Source organism: Schistosoma haematobium, chromosome 4 (assembly GCF_000699445.3).
Source record: "Schistosoma haematobium chromosome 4, whole genome shotgun sequence".
Taxonomy (NCBI): domain Eukaryota; kingdom Metazoa; phylum Platyhelminthes; class Trematoda; order Strigeidida; family Schistosomatidae; genus Schistosoma; species Schistosoma haematobium.
The window spans coordinates 38020869-38042271 of record NC_067199.1 but is presented as its reverse complement, the minus strand read 5'-3'; the positions used below and the strand labels follow the sequence as shown (position 1 = coordinate 38042271).

Here is a 21403-nt window from a genome sequence, read left to right as displayed (position 1 = left end):
GATCAACCTTAACATCGGATTTTTTCGCATTGAACGCATCAATTCAATATTTCTATTCCCTGAACACTTAAGGACATACACTCAGAGTTATTTGACATCCCCATTTTAATAAAACGATCAATTTCACCAACAGATCCATAACCAATAAGCTGTCGTTGAAAATAAACAGAGTTTCAAACCTTGAATTTAAATCTACCTAAATTATAAAACACTTGCTTACCCCAGTGAAAGAAACAGCAACTATTTGATTTTAAGTTTGTCTAACTGGGGCAATATAAGTTCAGGACAATTAAGAAAATATGAAAAGTATAAGTGACACAATTTTATGCATAAATGATGATTGACAATTGTATGCTCTAATCCGATTATATAAATCCAGTAAATAGAAATAAGTCAAGTCGTGAAAGAGAACGAATATTAATAAACCCGAGAGGATGTTTTCTGAATCGAACATAAAGATAACAGCAAAAACCCATTAACTGGATAAAGGTTAGGAAAGGTTGTTTCATTAATAATAATAACATCTTTTAACTTCTTTGATAAAACTTCATTACGATCTGGGGCATATCGAAGTAATAACTGTAAAGAAGCTCCTTGATTATATGCACGTGCTGACGAGCGCATAAATGACGATAAATTGTTTTATCTGCTTTGTTTTTCTGTAAAAATCGATAAATATTGAGTTAAAAGTAGTGGCGCAGATGTATTCATTCTTCATCCTTCCTTAGTTTCTGAACAGTAGAATCTTATACCTTCCTTTTTCTACACCTATTATTGTCTACTACTCCCGATATTGCTGCCACTTCTACTACTCTGGAATTTGTCTTGATGCTTTCATCCCGCTGTTATGACAATTTGAGCTGACGCATATGTGTCACGTTTTATGCTGGATATCAGTTTCAGTTTGGAAAGGACAGGAGGCTTGATGGCCTGTGTTAGTCCTGGAAATGGTGGTCTCTCAGTCGATCCAACTTTCTTTTGAAAGAGTCGACGGATGGAGCCTCAACCACGTGCTGAGGTAGTGAATTCCACTCTTTGACGATTCGATGGGAAAGTCGATAGTCAGATGACAAGTAATTTGTTCTGGGCTTGTGAATTTTTTGGAGTGTCCTCGTAAATTCTCTGTTTTGAAAGACAAAAAAAATGAGGACATATCAGGTGCAAATTTGACACTAAGCAATTTGTAGACTGTAATCAAGTCGCCTCTAGTTCTACGATATAACAACGGGAAAAGGTTTAGTTTGGCCAGTCGAGCATCATAGGAAGCTTCGCTATTCCGGGAATCAGCCTAGTTGCTGTTTTCTGAACCTTTTCCAGAAGCTCACTATCTTTTTTTAAGCAGGGGATAGCCGCTTGTATGCAGCACTCAAGTTTAGGACGTACGAACACCGTATACAAAGTCAAAAACGTTTTAGCGTCGACATGACTAAAAGCCCTACGTATTGACCATAAGGTTCTAAAACCTTTGGCGGCTATTGCATGGCAGTGTACAGGTATATCTAACTGACAAGTCCCAAAATTGAACAAAACGAGCCTACTGTATCCCACTGCTACCTAGATTCTATCTATTGTGTAAAATTATGTTATAATGGCTATATGAAGACAATCTGCGCATATGCCAACTAAGACTGATCAAATCTCAGTCAAAATATCAACAACAGTATAAGTCAAACTACTCCAAATTAGATGTAGAATACTCATACTTTTTATTTAGTGAGTTCATCTTTTCTATTGAAATATCTTGTTTACAATTTATGTATTCAACTATTACTGATACTGTTAATACTTCTACTAATCTAGAATTTGTCTTGACAATTTCATCTTATTGTGTTAATTTGATGCGGGACAAATTGAATCAATGTACATATGTGCAAGATTCTATGTTTCTTACGACTGAAACAACTTGTAATAGTACTCACACACTTGAAATAAATAACCACAGCTCGACAGAAATCAAAAATTTATGCATAAATCTCACTTTGAATTAAATCAATTATGACAACAAACACAAACAGTGTGACATTCATACAAAAACTAATTCCCAGTAATATATAATAAATGCAAATAAGTTTACAATCAGCTGATCCCAAATCGTAACAAATCACATGCCCGGGTATCCTAAGATCACCAGAACTAAATATTTATATATATATATATATATATATATATATGACATGATTTGTACTATTATTAAAAAGATTTTTTCGAGATATTATTCATCACTGTACAATGAAAAACATCTAACTTTTAAGTAAATTAGTCCTTTGTAAACGCTATTTCGAGCATGGTTCCCATTGAAAGTAAGCATCATTTGGAGTCTTCCAAAATTAGAGTGTTGATCCTTTTGTTATGAGATTTCGTAGAAATTTATTTTCTTATCTCTATAATCAACCCTAGTAATTCAATATTTAATTCCAATTAGTATTCTAAAAGTTTCTTATTTCAATCAATAATATGATTACATTTATTGATAAAACTCTGAAGACACTGGTGGATGTATTGCTCAATTTCGTGGATTAGTTGGAGTTAGACATGAACACTGTTGGAGCTGGGCCAGCTCAATGGTTTAAAGGTTAAGTATTCGCGCGCGAGATTGATAGGTCCTGGGTTCGAATCCCGCGAGGTAAGGTCGGGCACTGCTGAGGAGTCCCACAATAGGACGAAACGGTAGTCTAGTATTTTCAGGTTTTCCATGGTGGCCTAGCTTAGATTGATTCATGATCCCAACTATTAAAATTGCTATAATATCCACAAAACCCCTTCTGAAAAGTCACTAAGTATATGTGTAATCAGATTGTTTGAAATGTATTGCGCAAATATCTATCGCATAATCCTGATAACTTTGGCCTTCTCATTGCATTACCGAAAAAAACGTGCTCAATTTCTTATTGGAATTGATTAACTTGTTTAACAGAATAGCACTAAACAAGGATTATTCTTAATTTTATCAATGTGGATTCAAAGCACTATAAATAACTGACCATTTTTTATAATAATTTGAACCTTAATACACAACAAAATCTCTAATTTGTACAGATGTAGTGTAAGTACAAACAGCTGAATTAAATTCAAATAATGACAAGGCTATAATTTATGGACAACCTTCAAGCGAGGCTAAACTGACCTTGAGAGTGAGTGTCCACCTAATAACTACGACCGAATTAGGGTTATAAATTAGTGTGACGAACCCGAATTATGATTTACATTTAATGGTTAAGATTAGAAATCAGAGTTAGGGTTTTCATCACTAACTGACATCAGCTATAAATCTATTTAACCAAATGGATGAGTAAATTTCGTGCCAAAATTCGAGACCTTCTATCTTATACCTGATTGGTTCGTCTATAAAGTATAGTCTCACCTAAATAATTACCAACTAATTAAAGTATCATGTATATAACCCGAAGTACAACAGAATAAACACCAACTGTACGGATAGACTATCCTTTTCATCAATTCCTAATTGGTTTTTTCTTTGTTGAAAGAAATCACAAAAACCGTGTCCACGTTCATTCACATTATGTATATATATATACATATATATATATGTATATATTTCATAGGTTAAAATCATGAGTCAATTGGAGCTAGACCACCATAGAAAACCTGGAAGCACTGGACGGCCGTTTCGTCCTAGTATGGAACTCCTCAGCAGTGCGCATCCACGATTCCGCACCCCGCGGGATTCGAACCCAGGTTTTCCATGGTGGTCTAGCTTCAATTGACTCATGATTTCAACTTATGAAATTTCTAAAACTCTCCACAAAACCCATTCTGATAATATATATATAAGTATGAAATTGCTTGTTTAATTTGTTTACATTTATTTATACCTTATTGAATAAACATCAAAAAAATATTGTTTTATTGTTAAAAAGAGAGAGAAAAAGAACAAACAAATCAATTCAGTCAATATGAAATTGACATTCATATATAGGTAGAACCACCATTTTATTCATAACACCAAAATAAATAATCATAATATTTACATAGAAAATAGGACAAATGTACGTAGTATGTGTGTGTGTGAGTGTACGTGTGCGGATGGACAAAGTTCAGAGAGCGAGAGAAATAGACATAGAAACGATATGATCACAACAACAACAAAAAATCGACAAAAAAGAAGAGAAACAGAAAATCAGACTTACGAGTAAGTAGATTTTAACTGTTGCATTGTTAACATAATAAGTATAGTGCGCTATGAAAGACCAATTAATTACATCACAACAGATTACAATAGTTATTAACTTTCATAGGAAATACACACACACACACACATGTGAACGGAAGTAGCAGTAGCGTTGAAATAATACAAACAGATGAGGAATAAAGAAGACAATACGTTTGTCAGGGAAAGGAAAAGTGACAGAAAAAGAATTAACAGACATAATACAACAATTATCATAAGTGAACAAATAGATTTTTAACTCTGTTTAGATGAAATGCTTACTGAAATTGAAGAATACCACAGAGAGAGACAGCATAAGCCAACTATCAATAGGATAAAAAGTGAAATGATCTCCATTCGACATTATGAACAATAATGTTATTGGTAAATACATACATCATTATGAGAACTTTTATTCGCAAAAATGTGAAGAGATAGCAAACTTCAAGTCACCGGACAAATGAATTAAAAGCGATAATAATAATATCGAAGATCAATAAACCATAACTACAAGAACATGTTAAAAAGACTAAATCTCTTCTCTCTCTCTCGTACATACACAAACATATGAACACTATGAAGGAAGGAAGACTCGGTGGAGGCGGGCAAGGGAAGCATAATTACAACCAACTATTCATATGTAATTGCTTAATAATGGAATGCAAAACAGTTGTAATAATCACGGGAATTTAAAGTCTAGAATAGAGAAAAATAGAGATCTAAAATAACATACATGATAAATAAACATGTGTACACACTGTCACAGAGCGGATAAATCTATCTGTATAACATATTGAATGTCGATAATTTCAACGTACATATTATAGAGGTGAACTGGGAGAAAAAAACTGACTAAGTAATTCACAAATCTTTCAATAATAATAATAATAATAATAATAATAATAATAATAATAATAATAATAACCGCAACAACAAAAGAAAAGAGAGAAAAAGAAGAGAAATAATACAGATACATCTTGGCATCTTATACATATAATTCATGTGCATATATAGAATTAAGCATCTTAATACATTTTATTAGTAAGACCATGGACAAAAGAAATTTTTAATTAATTTATTTATGAAATGTAAGGTAATAAATGCCTCACTACATTTTTTTAAAATATGAAATATATATGTCAATTAGTAGAGTTTATAGACTTATTCAAAACCAGTTTTGTTTCCGAGTAGATTAGAATAGGAAATGCTTATTTAGTGATCATAGTAACAATAATAATGATAATAATAATACTATGTTAGATTATTCACAAATAGTTTTGTTAATTGGAACAATAACATCGACTAATAATAAGGTCACAGTAATTGGGTCACAACACCAACACCATAATTTCATACACCAATATATATATATATATATATATATATATATATATATATATATATATATATATATATATATATATATATATATATAAAAGAGAGAGAGAGATTGGTACCAAAGATTAATTGAAGGAATGCTTTCCTGATTGATTTTTTTTTTGTGTGTAAATATAATGTGACTTATCTTTTTAAATATTCTGTTTAATTAATTCACTGTAAAAAGAAAACTGTGTAAGGGATACATCAGTAACTAAACACAAGGGATAATGGACACAGGGTAATTAAAAAAAAGAAAGCAGAAGAAAGATATTGGACAACTAGTAGTTAATATAAGTTCGACAGGATACCCCATATATATATATATATCCGGACACCAGTCATAACACAGATTATTGTAAATTTAAAAAAATAAATTGAGAAAACGAAAGACAAAATCAAACAAAACATAGACACACACACACACACAAAGAAAAGAGACAAACAAATCTTACATATATCAGTCAAAATGAACAATGTTGTGTATGCTCCATTTATTGTATACAGGGGAATTATGATCATTCAACTAACTACTCTCTAGGTTAATACCATATACATCATGAATGTAATCATGACAATATTTTTAAAAAAAAGTAATAAGAAGTGTGAAATAGCCGGCACGAAACAACTACTGATATAAAAGATTGGCAAGATAATTGAGACACTTATTTAACCGAAAGACAACGAGAGAGGGAGGAAGGAGGAGGGAGAGAGAGTCAAATACACTGCATAATCTTTGAGAGAATTAAGTTTTACCAGTGTTAATAGGTGTAAAACGATAAGGAAGAAAAAAATCTGTAGCTGTATTATTCCTTCTTATTTAGTCGTAGTCTTTCAAACTTGATTACATGGGAGTAGACTTGAATAATCGTTTGAATCAGTTAGTAATTGACGATAACAATTATTAATAAGACGACTACTATTTTTATTTTCATTATTATTAGATGATTGAGCAATATTGTTGTTAGGCATTGAAGATACTTTACTAGATGATGATTTCATTGAAATAGATTTTATATTGTTATTATTATTACTCCTAGGAAGACGATCAATTCTATCACCTGTTACATCATCACTAGTAGTAACAGGTAGAATGCGATCACGATGACGACCACCATTATTATTGTGTTGTGATACAGCAAGCCTTTGTTTTAACAATCGTAATTTATGTACCATCAATGTTAATTGAATTTCATCATCACGATATTTTTGTGAACGAGAACGACGTATAAATTTATCTAATTGATTTGCTAAATGGGTTGTAGTAGCACTATCGAAACCTTCAGTTCTAGTGGCTTCTAATAATTGACTTCGTAGATTACTGACAGTTTTCCAAATATCTGAGAATGAATGATACATTCGAAGATAAGTTGGATAGGTACATTCAAATTCAGCTAAATACATTGAAGCTTGTTCTGATGTTGAGATTTCTGGATAAAGCCTTAAGAAAGAAAAGGATATAAATATAACTGTTTTTTAAAAAAATATTCACAACTTCACATGCTGTTAAAATCTATCCATTGTATGAAAATCTCAGTTTATTGGTTTGATTTAACTGTCATAACTCAAAATATTACAAAATACTTAGCAGGCTCAAAGTTATTTAGCTGCTGTAATCTAACGAGAACCAGTCCTTTAGATGTGGTATAATCACAGTGGATTATTGATTAACACACTCGACTTTTAATCACTAAGTTCAAGGTTCGAATCCCGCTCTGCATATTTCGGTTTGACAATCCGGGTAGTATCTGTATAGCCCTTATACTGTAAATACTTGATGAATGAGTAAATTTTTAAGATATTACAAATCCTAGTCTGCACATACATACGTTTAATATCTAGTTCAATAATGTGGTTCTCAAACATATATTCTAATAATATGAATTATATATACATTGTGCGACAACATTACTTATATCAAAAATACTACTAAGATATTCACAGAAAACCATTGAAGTATTAAAAATTGATTATCTACAAGACGCTAAACAGGAACCAGTTGACAATCTATTGTAAGTTGTATCATAATTGCTGTAAATAGTTTTGAAAGAGGATAATGATAATCCAAAGAAACATGTAAGCGGAACTTTAAGCATCTCATACCATTCTAGCCTGAAACATTGCCTTTCAGAAAAAATACAATTCATTATTATGCTAAATCTAACAATACTGCTTTACAATTAACAAATTTAAACATAAACAATGTATAAATAATTAAGAGAACATACCGGTCGATTTCAGCCAATTTACTGCTCAAATCGCCTACATGAAAACCATCTGTTCCGACAATACTTTGAGACAAAGCTTGTTCAGTTATACCATATGCTGGTGTATTTGTTGTATTACCTGAAAATATGGAAGAATGAGAGAAATAGACAAAAGATAAGCAAGAAATGAAACATAAATTAAATATATAAAGACTAGACTAGTACACTCAATAATTTTCCATTTCATGAAAACCAGACTGTTCGAAATAGGTACAATATACTTTTAGGAATCTCTTAAAGACATACATAATTTGCTAAGCTAATATGAGCTATCTTTGGAACAGACTTAGTAGTGATACATTATATAATCTTATATTATACTGCCGCATATAAACAAAACATAAAGTATATATGTTTCATGCAATGTTCAATTTAGAGATAGTGTTTATTCATAACTGATATTTTTGTAAGAGAGAACTACCATTGGAAAGTGCTTACATTTAAAGCATTATCTTTGAGTAGTTCAATTGATTGGTATTTGCATCAAAAAAGGTCAACCGGTAAGACGATAATACAGAATCATTTGTTTGACAAATTATTAACCGCTTTATTCGACAACAACATAACAAGTTGAAGTAACATATATCCTGTCATCAGATCAGAAGTTTCATCAAAACAATTTCAAAAGTACTAACATGGTTTCAATCTTTATATAAGTGCAACATATGTAAGCTAATAGAATGAAGTGATCATTCCTATAATACACAATGATTCACTTTGAAATGATAAACAAAAGATAAATACAAAACTGTAACGTATACAAAATAAAACAGAATGACCTAAAAATAATGAATGACAGTGTCATGAATAAACGACAAGAATTTTTATAACTGAAATTTTAATGACTTCGATGGAGTGCACCAAATTTATTAATTTGTTTAAACATTAATACAAAAGACCACACAAATAATTGAGTTTTTATGTGGATCCTCGATATCCACTAACCCAGGTTAAAGTGTTGGATATTCGTTTTTCGTCCTCACAATTTCGTAAACAACACCCTCGCCGCGAGAAGGCAGTGAGTAGGACTTCCCTGGTAGTGGCTGTATGCACATGGCCACATGACAGAATTTCGAGAGGGAGAGAGGCCTCTCCTTATTTTCAGCCGTACCAGGGCATTTGGGACCTTATCGAAAGATGTAGATGATACTCTATTTGCATTATATTAGCTTACTGTTATTATTATTATTATTATTTAAGCTTAACATAGAAATAATATTGTTCAGCTTAAAATTGTTTTTCATGAAAGTTGGTTCCACGGCATTTTTTATGTAATAGTAGCCAGCATACAATACTTAAAGTGAATAACTTCAGAATCCCCAACTTATTTTTATCCTTCAAGTTATAACCAGCATTCAATGAATGTTATTCACAAATACGAAGCTTTGACAATACACCCATTAAATCTAAATTAACTGCTTTATTCAGTAGTTGGATGTGAGGGTTAAGGATAACATACAAATCTCAAAACCGAAGTAGACGGTGTGGAACTCGAACTTGAGAGTAAGCGATTGAGAGTCGAATGACTAAACTATCATTTCATCACTACCATCAATGCCATACGCACAAATATATTAATAAGAGTAAATATCTTATAAAAACATACACAAGTAGTACACTCGACACTAATGTTTATTTGTGAGGGAGAGTATGATGATAGCAATTTACATTTTCTTGACATTTTGTTTAAACAGAAAGATGGATCAATCAGTAGAAACGTGTTCAGAAAAAGTTCATCTGGGTGTCAACACATACACACATCTCAGCTTTGTAATTAATCATTGCAAAAGAAATCTGGTTAGTTGTTTTACAAGCAGAGCTAGAAAGATATAATACGACAATGTCATAAACAGAGGAGTTAGACTATATATATTGATTGTAAACGGTTACCGATAAAAGATTATGAGGAGACATATGCATATAGTGAGCAGAAAGTCAGAAACATGTGCTTTTCGTAAGAAACCTTTCTTTTTGAAACTACAATTTAATGGAGATATAGATAGTTTTCCTATATGGTAGGCTGATTAGAATTGAAAAAATGACTTCATACACAGTTAATCATTGCTTGTCATTTTTTAAAGTTTTTCTTGAATTGACCAATTTAGTTCATCAATCTGTGGAGAAAGATATTTACAGGCCTACTGTTAGACAATTTAGCCAATTAGAAAGTGAGCATCTTCCTTCGTGGAACACTTCAATACCCGGGTTCATTTTATTATACCTGATTGATATTGGTTATGTGATAGATGGAACTAAAGCATTCTGAGTGATTTACCTGCAATCCGATCAGTTCATCTCGATAGCATTTGATACGTATAATGAGAATTGTAGGGATTAGAACTAATAAATCTAGTCCTGTTTAAAATAAGTTTGAAATACCTTTGTTTATTTCTTTCTGAAACACTTACATCTCCCTTTTACTCAGATATTTAAACCGATTATTCACACCTCCCGTATTACATAATGCTTGATTAGTTCATTTTATCAAGTTTTATTTACTTCCTGTGTTGAAATATTTATTCATTGTGCTATTATTTTTACTTTACTATAAGTTTGCACTTTTCATTGTTACCAATGGCCCAGAAAATCTTCTAACCAGGTTAGTAACTGTCATTTATATGCATATAAATAGATTATATTCTATTGAACATCTTTATGTTTAAAAACTCAATATAAGTTCTAACGAAGAAAGTTTATTCTTAAATGGTTTAATAAAATCTACAAATGAAGAGTTTTGATTTATATATCATAAAAAGTATATTTGTGTATTTGAAAATGAAAATTTAAATCATCAGTTTAGGGGTTGTGGAGATTGTTAAGTTTTTGATTGAAATCGTGAGTCAATTGAAGCTAGACCATCATGGAAAACCTGGAAGAACTGGACGGCCGTTTCGTCCTAGTATGGGACTCCTCAACAGTGCGCATCCACGATCCCGCACCCCGCGAGGCTCGAACCCAGGACCCATCAGTCTCGCGCCAGGCGCTTAACCAACTAGACCACTGAGCCGGCATCCAGTGGTGTTAATGTCTAACCTCAATCAATCCATGAAATTGCGCGACCATCTTTTATTGTACTGAGGTAGATACCTGTTTCTACCCGACACGGGTTAGCTCACTGGTCACGGCTTTTCACCAGAACTCCGAGAATTTTCTCACGAAGCTAGTCACTAGGGATCTAGCTTCAATTGACTCATGATTTCAATCAAAAAAATTTAAATAGACGAGTTATTTTATCAACCTTAGTATTCTCAATATGTACTATCTGCCAATTTCTACAAACAATTAATCAGTGTTAAATGTATACAACAACATTTATACATAGTTAGTCTGCATCACAAACAGTTTCTACTTTGAATTCTCAAGACCATTATATTATATGCTAACAAAGTTATGTCCTTAGTCAGTTGAACTCATTTACTTTAATTATGGCCCCTATGATATTTTAAACATGTTTGGAAATTTTCAGTAAAATTCATTCCTTAGACTCTTTGAACTAAAGACCTAGACAAGCTAACGTTGATGGGAATGTCAATTATTCAAGGTTGTTATAGAATCATATAATTAAATGGTATATTATTAATTGTTAATTGATAGTCAACCGGAGTGAAAATTTATGTTTCTAAGTTCAATGTCATAAGTTTGAGGTGATGAGGTCTCTGAGCTTGATGGACTGGTTTTGAAGCTTTTATTGTTTTAATGAACAACAACATTAGTATGTACTTCAATTAGAAGTGAGTTATTAGGATTTCTTCATAAGTGGCTAACAACCTGTTTTGTTGATCTGAAACTTGGTTGTTATCTACAATTGTATGGTAGTTGTTTATAAGTGTTTTTTTCTCCTGACCTGAACTCTGACCTTGCAGTTGTTAATTCTTTTCCTTATTGGTCGATAGATTAAATTAATTCTATTGTATATATATTGATTAACGATTAATTATAGTTACAAGCGTCTAATAACTCTTTAGTTGTTTTCGTGTTTTTCCTGTCCAATAACTTCATCCTTTCTCAATCGAATTTATGGTTACTGTTGTTCACATGCATTGACACGAGCGAGTGTATGTTATATAGATGTAGACGAAGAGGGCATCCACTTTATCCTACGTGGTGTTGATTGAAATTTATCTTGTAGATAACATTTGGCGTATAGCCAGTTTTCGAAATACATCCAATAGGTATTTTATTTCTTTATTTTTTGAATAACTCCAATCTGGTTATTCGTTTGAAAAGTGCTCGTATACAGCTGATTTTGTGAGACATCAAGTTATTGGTATGTAATCAAGCATCAGATTGGTATGAACTGATTTCCGGTATATATATATATATATATATATATATATATATGAGCATCTATCTTTTTCATATTGGTTCTGGTGATTGACATGTTTAATGATAGTTTGTCTGTTTCTACCTCTAATGTGAATTTTATGTTGTTTAACACGCAGTTGATCAAATTATTATTAGATGATATTTTTGGATGATGATGAATGTGTCGTTCACATAAAGTATACAGATTTTTAGTTTGATCGTTGGCAGGATCGAAGTTTTCCAACCTCTGCATATATGCTTTCGTAATTAATTCGAATATCGGTGAACCCACTGAAGTTCCTTTTTTTAGTATATTTTCGAGTTAGAAGTAGGTTGTCAATGAGATTAATCAGGCTTTGGCATTGAAACTTGGTGTATTCTGAAAGATTTGTATTATTGGTGAGAATGATGAATAGTGTCCTTTGTTATATTTGGTTCGATAGAGGCAAATAGGACAATAGCATTAAAGGATACCTTCAATTTGTTGTTGGACATTAGATCTAGTGATCATATGAGTTCGTCAGATATTTTAACGGCTGTGATAATTCTTGAAAGATTGTACGTAGAGGTCCATGGAGGTGCAACGACTGGTCATAGAGGGATGTTCAGTTTGTGTAATTTTGGTATACTATAGGTTCATTTGACCTCATTCTCCATTGACCATATTTTGTCAGTAGTTCCGCTTTGACAAGTTTGTTGACAGTCCCGTTGATCTTATTATAAATTTTTTGGACAGGGTTATCTTCCATTGATTGATATGCACTATCGTCTTTGAGTAGCTCCTCAGACCTCTGAATGTAGTCTTCTTCATCCATTATTATGGTTGTGTTTTTCTATATTTCCAGTTATGTTAACGCCTTTTGTTCTCGCATAGTTAATTGATAGTAACTTTTCTTTTGTTAAACCAGGAGTACCACCGTTTGTTTTGGTGTTTGTTGAGTTTCTTCACTTAGTAGTGAAATTTTGAGTGATGACTCCAGCGTTGCGAAGAATTCCGTTTTCGACACCTTTTCAGTGTTGTAGTTCTTTTTGAAAAAGACATTCTTCCACTTTGGTTAGAGACTGTTTGAAGAGTTCATTACGCAATCGTTTATTTCTGCTTCAGCTGGTGTCCGAGAGATTTTGGTCGATTTTACCCTTAATATTTTGTCTCTCCGTTCTATGTCGTTTGCTTGATATTTTGATCGCAATTATTAAGGTTGTTGCACAAAAGGTCAGTCTAGGTCTAAATAACTCAATAATAACATATCAGGTTGTGAAGCTAAGTGATGCCTGTTTGAATCTCACATTACATAGACCGATGATTGGTCTGCTGGATTTGTAAAATTCATCTCACAAACACGATGTGAGAAACCAGTTTAATCAGTATATATATTAGCCTAACAGATTAAAAATATAGTACCCAGAAAACTGAAATGAGTGACTATCGATTATAAAAAGTTTGATACTTCATGTAAGCCACGTTATTTATGTAAGTCATGTGAGTAGGTAATAAGCAACAAAATCAACACACAGAATACACAGTTTATGGTCACTATTACGAACTGATGAACACATTGTTTTATCCAACAAATCGATGGCAGTTTGAGTGTAACAATATAAATACCAGTTATAGGCTTAAAATATGGCAGAAAAATTATCTATGAGATATTGCTATACATTGAAACTACATACAAATACAAAACCATAAAAATAATTTTGGGTTAATTTAAATACAACTCATCAAATAATGAATGGTATATTACGTTCTACTAGAGAACTATGGAAGCATGAGTATGAGTACGGAAAAGTCTGAAGTTATTTGTTTATTTTTCGGTTAGTTGTTTTTTTAATCGACAAGATTGTGAATATGAATAGGTTAAGTTAGGTCAGAATATACTAGAAATGTACAGCTCAGTCAGTAACAACGTAGAACTTCGTACGTACGTACATCAGTTCGAGTTGCCATACAATTAATATCTAATTTAATTATTTTAATTAAGCCGATGTCGAGTAAAAGAGCTCTAAAGGTGATTAGACAGAGGAATAGGTCTGCTGATGATTTATATGTTAAAAGTAAACCATTGATTTTCATCTCAAGTTCGAAATACGATGGAACTGTGTGAATAGATAACTTAAACAATAAGAGTTAGGTAGAAGCAGAAAAACGTTTATACAAATCTGTAATAAATTTCAGGTTTAGAAGCTCATTTAGGATCAAACTTGCTGAGTGAAAGTGTGATATCCTATGTAGCTTTTCAAATCGAATTAAGGATTTAGATCAAGAGCATAATAGTTGATGGACATGTTTTTAAACAAGTCAGATATGATATGAAATACACAAATGTATTTACTGATTTTACACTCAATGATGAACAATATAATATAAACTCGTCAAATCATCTCAATACATTGTTTCACTAGTTACAAAATATTCCTATACAACCTGAATCGGAAATTGAAACACTTCCGTCAACTCTTAGGGACGTTCAAAATAAAACATTCAAATTGAGGTGAGAAAAAGCATCAGGACTAAAAAAATTGACTCCAAGTGGAGAGTATATCGTACAGCAGTCTTCTCTGTACTACACTATGATTTTCAAAAAATGATTTATGAAAGTGAAAGACAAGTGTCAGTTAAGTGTTTGGATATAGGTGTCTTCAAAGCGTTAGTCGTGCATGCAACTGAGTGAGCAGTGATAGTGCAAACTGATAAGCAAACCAGTTGGAGAGGTAGTGGAATCCTATCGGTTGGTGTGATCAGGACATGTGCTACCTCTATCCAATCACTATTTGCCTCAACCAGAACGTTAACTGGAGTAAGAACGAGTGATGAAACCAGGACGCACCATCAGTCTACAAAAGCATTGGCTATTGGATAGAAGCACTTCGACAGGTATAAACTACCTGATTAGGAACCGCATGATAATCGATATCAGTGGTTAGAGGCGCTAGGTGGCATAGCTTAGAATAGGTCACGATGGTACAGATGTGTTCAATCAGTATTTCTTTAGATCTCGAGCTCAGGGATGCCTCAACACATACCATTTCATTCTAACATTCAAAATCTCCAGTCTCCCTCACTATTGTTGATATCGCTATTATATTGACTCATCGTATTTTTCTCATTAGTCATGTCTCGTTAGAGTGATAGGGAATAGCAACTTGAGCTAAGGCATATTTGTCTCAGACTATAATGATGATGGCTGACTGGCCGGCAGGAAAAGTACGTATTACAGTAGGGATTATTAATTACAAACAAATACTCTTAATTTCACCCACTACAAAACAATGGAGGTTCGGTATTTGAAAACCAACTGAAATTTTACACTAGTCCAATAAACAATCGACAAATATTTTCGTAATTTCATTAAACCCTAAGACAAGGATTATGGGGTTGTGTAACACTGGTAAGCCAAAAATAATAGTATATAAACATGCAAATTGTTCAATTGTACCGTTTTGCATTTTATACACGATGTATAAGATTTAGAAGACAAGTGAGTACACTAGCATTTCAAACAGAAGTAAATGATAAATCATTGAACAGAAAGAAAAACTGGTCCCACTAAGGATCAATAACCGTTATAAAAAGATTTGAAAACTAGCTATCACTGGTAAACTGATCTGTTATAATTAAACATTTGGTTTTAATCACATTATACTCGCTACAATTCAACTCAGCATGATATAAGAAAACTAGTCATTTCATTTCACTATTGAGTGATCTGTATACTCTCGAACAAACTATTAATTTTTCGAACTGATAGTATTATATTAAGAAATACCCAAAACTTACCATTAGACAATTGATCTTCAGCTTTTAAGCGACTAGACAAGCATTCAGAATGAACAGACATTGTCAAATGGCATCGAGATGTAGATCCTATTAATCCTTCACGGCGATTGTCAATATTAATACTACTGTTTACTACTCCACTAGAGGCAGTTAAGCCGTTGTTTGAACCACCATAACCACTGCTACCAGTACTTGAATTGGAGAATGGAGTATGTTCGGCACTTTCTCCCTCACTCCCACCGGCTATATTATATGTACAGGGTTGATTTGAACGACTATACGTATCAAGTGTGTGAGGGTTATCGTGAAGTGGAGGAGAAATAGTATTAGTTTGATTATTATGATCATCATTGTTTTGATTTGGAAATGAATGCATAATGGATGATCTTGAAACAGTTTTATCAGAGGTAGAATATGTTAAGTCTGTTTGTTGGTCAGCAGAACTAGAGGGTGTATTGGGCACATCTAATTTAGCACGTTTATGGGGAGAAATTGTATTTCCAGGATTTGTTGAAGTAGAACGTTGACTGCCAACAACATCATTTGCAGTGGACATAGTAGGATTTTGGTGACGAACACCGACAGACTTATCATACACCTGGGAATGTTGATTGAAACCGGAGATCTGAGTTGAGGGTGCTGAATTTGTGTTTGCATTGAGTCGACGAAATTTCTGAGAATAAAACAAAAGTAAACACAATAATGAGACATTATTATCTGGATAAAAATAAAATTTAGTATGCAAAGTAACTGAAAAATGGAGTGATAAATGCTTAGTAGTAAATGTGTTTTAGATACTTAGCTTAAAACCACTGGATTACACGTTTCCTTCAATATGAACATCCGATTGATTTATTCAATACATAGAAGTGATGTACTGACACAGTTGATTGATGGGTTTTGATTTTTGAAGTTAGGCAGAAGTCGGTTGGAAACAGAATCTGTCTGTACCAGCAACTTCAATTTACGAAAATAACCAATAATTTTCTGCATGTCAAACCCGATTCTGTCAATATAATAAAACTTATGATACAAATAAGCCAAATATTCATGGGTAGATATACATTGAGAGCTCTTGGTCATTATAACACTGGGATATATTTGCTATATCTGAAAATTCGATAAAGATTCATCTTGAAATTTATTTATCAGCTAATAAAATTGGATCTATAAATAGTTCCTATCCAAACTAGGTTGGATACATCAGAACTGAGTACGAAACGATGATTTTGGCTATTAAATAATTTATAAGCCTATAAATTATTAATCAGTATTTATGGTCAATCTACAAGTTATCACCTTCCTTGAGTCTAACTTTTTGGACTTATATTTAGAGATCTCTTGAACACACAGATTTAAATTGAGTGAGAATAAATAAGTAGTCAACTAGATTCAGTGTAGATTTAGACTTATAATCAATAAGAAAAGACAATTGTATCACAAGATAATATTAACGGGACGTAAACAAGTTTGAAATGTGTTGGGCTTTAAACAACTTCTGAAACAATTTCTAGGGCGTACAACTGAAGCCAATGTTTACCAACAACAAAAAAGCAAATATATATTACATCAATCGTTTTGATATGAAAATTTTTCATAATTAATTGTGATAAAACTATTTTAAATGTACTTAGCTAATACAGTCTGCTATTGAGTTGTATGATCCAAATATTCACTCATTTACGCAACTCTCTCAGTTCCGGGACTAATAGTCCCGGACAATCAACTAGTGTACAAGTAGAAGTTACTGAAACCAATTGTTCTTTTAAACGTTCCTTGTTTCTTAACACAGAAAATAACTAATAAGACACAAGGAAATTAAAATCCTAATGTGAAATCAGTGATATTTTACAACTAGACATTAGAATTTTCCGCATTTATCTATATAACGTTGTAAGATCCCTTTCTACTACTCATCAATAACTATCAAAAGATTTAATTTTATGAGCTGTAGATTTAGATATAAGGATCTCTACCTAGACAAAGTGATTACATGGATTATATAATTACTCCATGTATAAAGATTTAGTCATCTACGAAGGGTTGCTGAAATGTGGCAAAAATTGATGAAAAGAAATTAAGCCTGGTAAAATGTACGAATGATACTGAACTTTGGTAGCATTTACAAAGCATGTACATCAGAGAAACCATATAAAAAATGAGGTGACCATACTTTAATACTGATATCGCAAAGGCAGAATACTACAAAAATTAAAATTAAAACTACTTTTCACTGAAGATTTGAGGAGTAAAATCTAATATGAATGATGTCAAGTTACTTTTATAGGAAAGATAGCTAATCTGGGAACACAAAGTAGGTAGTATTAATATATTAGGAGAGAGATCATTCATGTAATATATACCAAAAATGTAATCTATATTTTGTTGCTTGATGGCTGCACACAACGATAACTCTTGTTAAGTCCACTGTTGACTATGAAAAATAATTGAAAGATCTGCAAACGACTTGAACAAAATTTTACAAAGTCAACATAGAAATATTCTCACCTCTCGAAGTTCTGATTCATTGGCTCGCCACTGATCCAACAGTCCACGGAATACTCCTAGACGGGCGGCAACTTCCACATCACTCACACCTGCACACAACATATCTAGTGCAGCAATCTTCTTACTCAATGCATGAGGTGCCGAAGGAGCATTTGCTCGTGTTGGACGTCGAGTAAACTGGTCGTCCGAGGGGGTGGACGAGTTGTCAGGAGAAGCGGTTCGAGATCGGTCAGTGGGAGATTTGGGAGGAGTTTGAGACTGCTGACTAGTCTGGATAAAGAGCAAAATGCCGAATGATGAAAATTAACTTAAAAATTCAGTCAGTCTAAAATACACAAAACAACTGTTTGGTCTGAGCTAAGTAGAGTTTCGGACATGAGACAACAAGAATTTAACATATCAGATAACAAGCAACGAGAATCACCAACATTGTCTGTTGAAGCCGAAGCAATAATCAGCACGTTATACAGATCAACAACTTAAAAGTTAATAACTAACCTTCAAAGAAATGATCCGTTTTCTCTCAGCACCAGTATAACCTGGCCAGTTTTCATCTAATTCTGATACCACAGACGGTATAAGGTAATATGCCGACTGTCTTCCAACACGACCCACTGACGACAATATGTCGGATATTTGGTCTTTCTGGATATGAGATAGGCCATCACGAGACAACCGTAATAATAATTCGGGGCGCTGATAAGGCCGTAATGCCAGTATGTGAATAATGCGTTCTCTAAAATGTATATAGAAAAGTATAATATATAAATAATATGGTTTTAAAACACAATTGGGATGTCACAATGCAAACAAAACTAACCTTCGAACGTAGGTACACATCTTTCATATAGTGACCGGCAATAATGTGCCTTGACATGAAACGGAAGTTATACACCTAACGTCACTAACAAAGCGTTATCCATATTAGGCGCACTAAACCCAATTATCACCAAACACATCATCCCTATATTTGAGGTAGCTTCCTTTATAATATCAAATTGAACAAGTACTTATGAGACCCTTGACCAAACGAAGGAGAATTCAAAAATATGGTTCACAAATTAGATATAATGTTACAAACTAAACCATATTTATGTCTAAATTAATCATATACTGTCTTCTTAAGTAGGTCACGACTATCGAGGCATATCACAAATGACTTACAATAACCGATATTACTAAACACATGTCAAAATATTACGCGAAAGATGGTACTTTAAAGCCAGTGGAACCCACGTGTACAGTATCATAGTAAAAAGGCTAACTTTGAACTAATTTCAAGAAAACAAAGCAAAGCAAGGGTAAAGAACTTCTCACAGCACTTAAACTACTCCTAAATTGTAATTATAATCAGAAAATTATGCGCACTTATGTGGTTGGTTAGTAACACCTATATCACATTAAAAAGAAGCTAGTGAAACTGACGTTTTTTTACAAAAGTGAATCAGTTAAATACTTAACCTGATTATGACCGATAAGATCATCAACAAATAAAAGTCAGTCAGTCAACTACAACGTAGGAGCAGGCAGGTTAGTATTCAAATCCATAAAACCTACAACTAGAAGTAAGAAGGCCTTACGGTACATGACCAATAAATTTATATTAAATAAAATCAAACGAGTTACGCTTCGGGAATCATAAACTACCACCAAGTAATATAGTACTGCCGTATTTACTCAGATATAATGTACACAGCTGTATGGTTTCAATACAAATGTATAATGTAGTAAGAACAATAAGATAGAAACCTACAGTGGAATGCCATGATAAATTTCCCAAATATAAAAGTTTTCAGTTAGATTGTTGGTTACGTACAACTAGGATATGATCATACGATATATATATATATAACTATGCACCACAAATGATTAAGTTATATTTAAACGATGGCAAGTCTTTATTACTTGAGATGTTATTGCGACTAAACGAAGAATGATCTGCAAATGGTAGACAAACGAGTCTTACCAACTAATAGTACACTAATAAAAAGTAAGTACTTCAACAGCCATTGATTCAGAGCCAAAACAATCCATTCAATGTAGAACTTCCAAACAGCCACTACGGTATATTAGAGTGCCAACAGACTGAGATTACACGTACATTTTTCATGTGTATAAGCAAGAAGTAAACACACCTCAGTGAGCGTGCCAAAACGTCTGGATTAGATAGTGGAGGACTGGGACCACAACCAACAGGATTCTGGGACTGAACTCGGTTGGCTACGTTAGGGAAATCTATGTTCTGAGGTGAAATTTCATTTCCCTTTCCCTTCAAATTCACACCCTGATTGCCTTGTTTGTGAGTGGATTGAGATGCTGCTGTTCTTGAAGCCATGGATTTAGCAGATTTAATCTCTTTTGTCTGAGACTTTTTGTTTTCGTCTTCTAATTGTGTCATTCGCTCCTTAGCCGCTGAGAAGCTATCCTCCTTAGCATTGACCGTGATCCTGGAGACCATCCTTCCCAGACAATGAGTTGAAACTCTTGAGTAAACGGTAGGTTACATAAGGAAAATTCCTTACCCTTTGGTGCGCAAGCAATTGAAAGATTCATCGTGAGTACTTGTTAAGCTTGAGGTACTGAATGTAAATCTGCTGCTGCTTTTCCCGACAGGAACAATAAATGACTACAGAGGTGAAATAATTATATAATAGAAAATTACTCCTTCGGACCCACTGAACGTAATGCTAAATTTGTGGTTTCCCTTTATTAGTTAATCAACATAATACTTGAATAAAAACTTACTGAACTGCTAGCAAGTTGCTCAATATGTTTCAAGGCAGAATCAGTAAGACGAAAGTGAACTAGTTCCAGATCGTTATATGAAGCATCATCGAACACAAAACTAGAGTCCTTCAGACAGCGGAGAGACATACCAAGTGCAGACGCTGCGGATAACGAAGTCAGCTGTAACCCGCACCCGCCTTTAACTCAAAACTTATAGCCATTGACAGATTCAAACAAAAATATAACAACTCATTTTTCAGAGTTATTTTGGTG

The 21403-nt window shown here is 33.1% G+C and overlaps 1 protein-coding gene across 2 annotated transcripts; it reads right to left on the bottom strand.

Annotated features, from left to right (window-relative positions):
• Positions 1–3803: 3803 nt before the first annotated feature.
• On the bottom strand, positions 3804–21340 carry ELL2_1 (Elongation factor, RNA polymerase II; the record flags this gene model as incomplete). 2 transcript variants are annotated; one of them, XM_035732484.2, is made up of 9 exons in its annotated part: positions 3804–6986; positions 7774–7891; positions 15896–16568; positions 18404–18673; positions 18902–19139; positions 20539–20886; positions 20926–21029; positions 21066–21107; positions 21149–21277. In XM_035732484.2, 9 exons carry the CDS (start codon positions 21275–21277, stop codon positions 6380–6382), a joined length of 2529 nt encoding a protein of 842 aa, XP_035587172.1. In that variant the 3' UTR covers positions 3804–6379. The 2 variants fall into 2 exon arrangements, with proteins under 2 accessions (XP_035587172.1, XP_051066921.1); XM_051216344.1 differs by lacking the exons at positions 3804–6986; positions 7774–7891; positions 15896–16568 and having other exon boundaries at positions 17768–20886; positions 21149–21340.
• Positions 21341–21403: the final 63 nt, after the last annotated feature.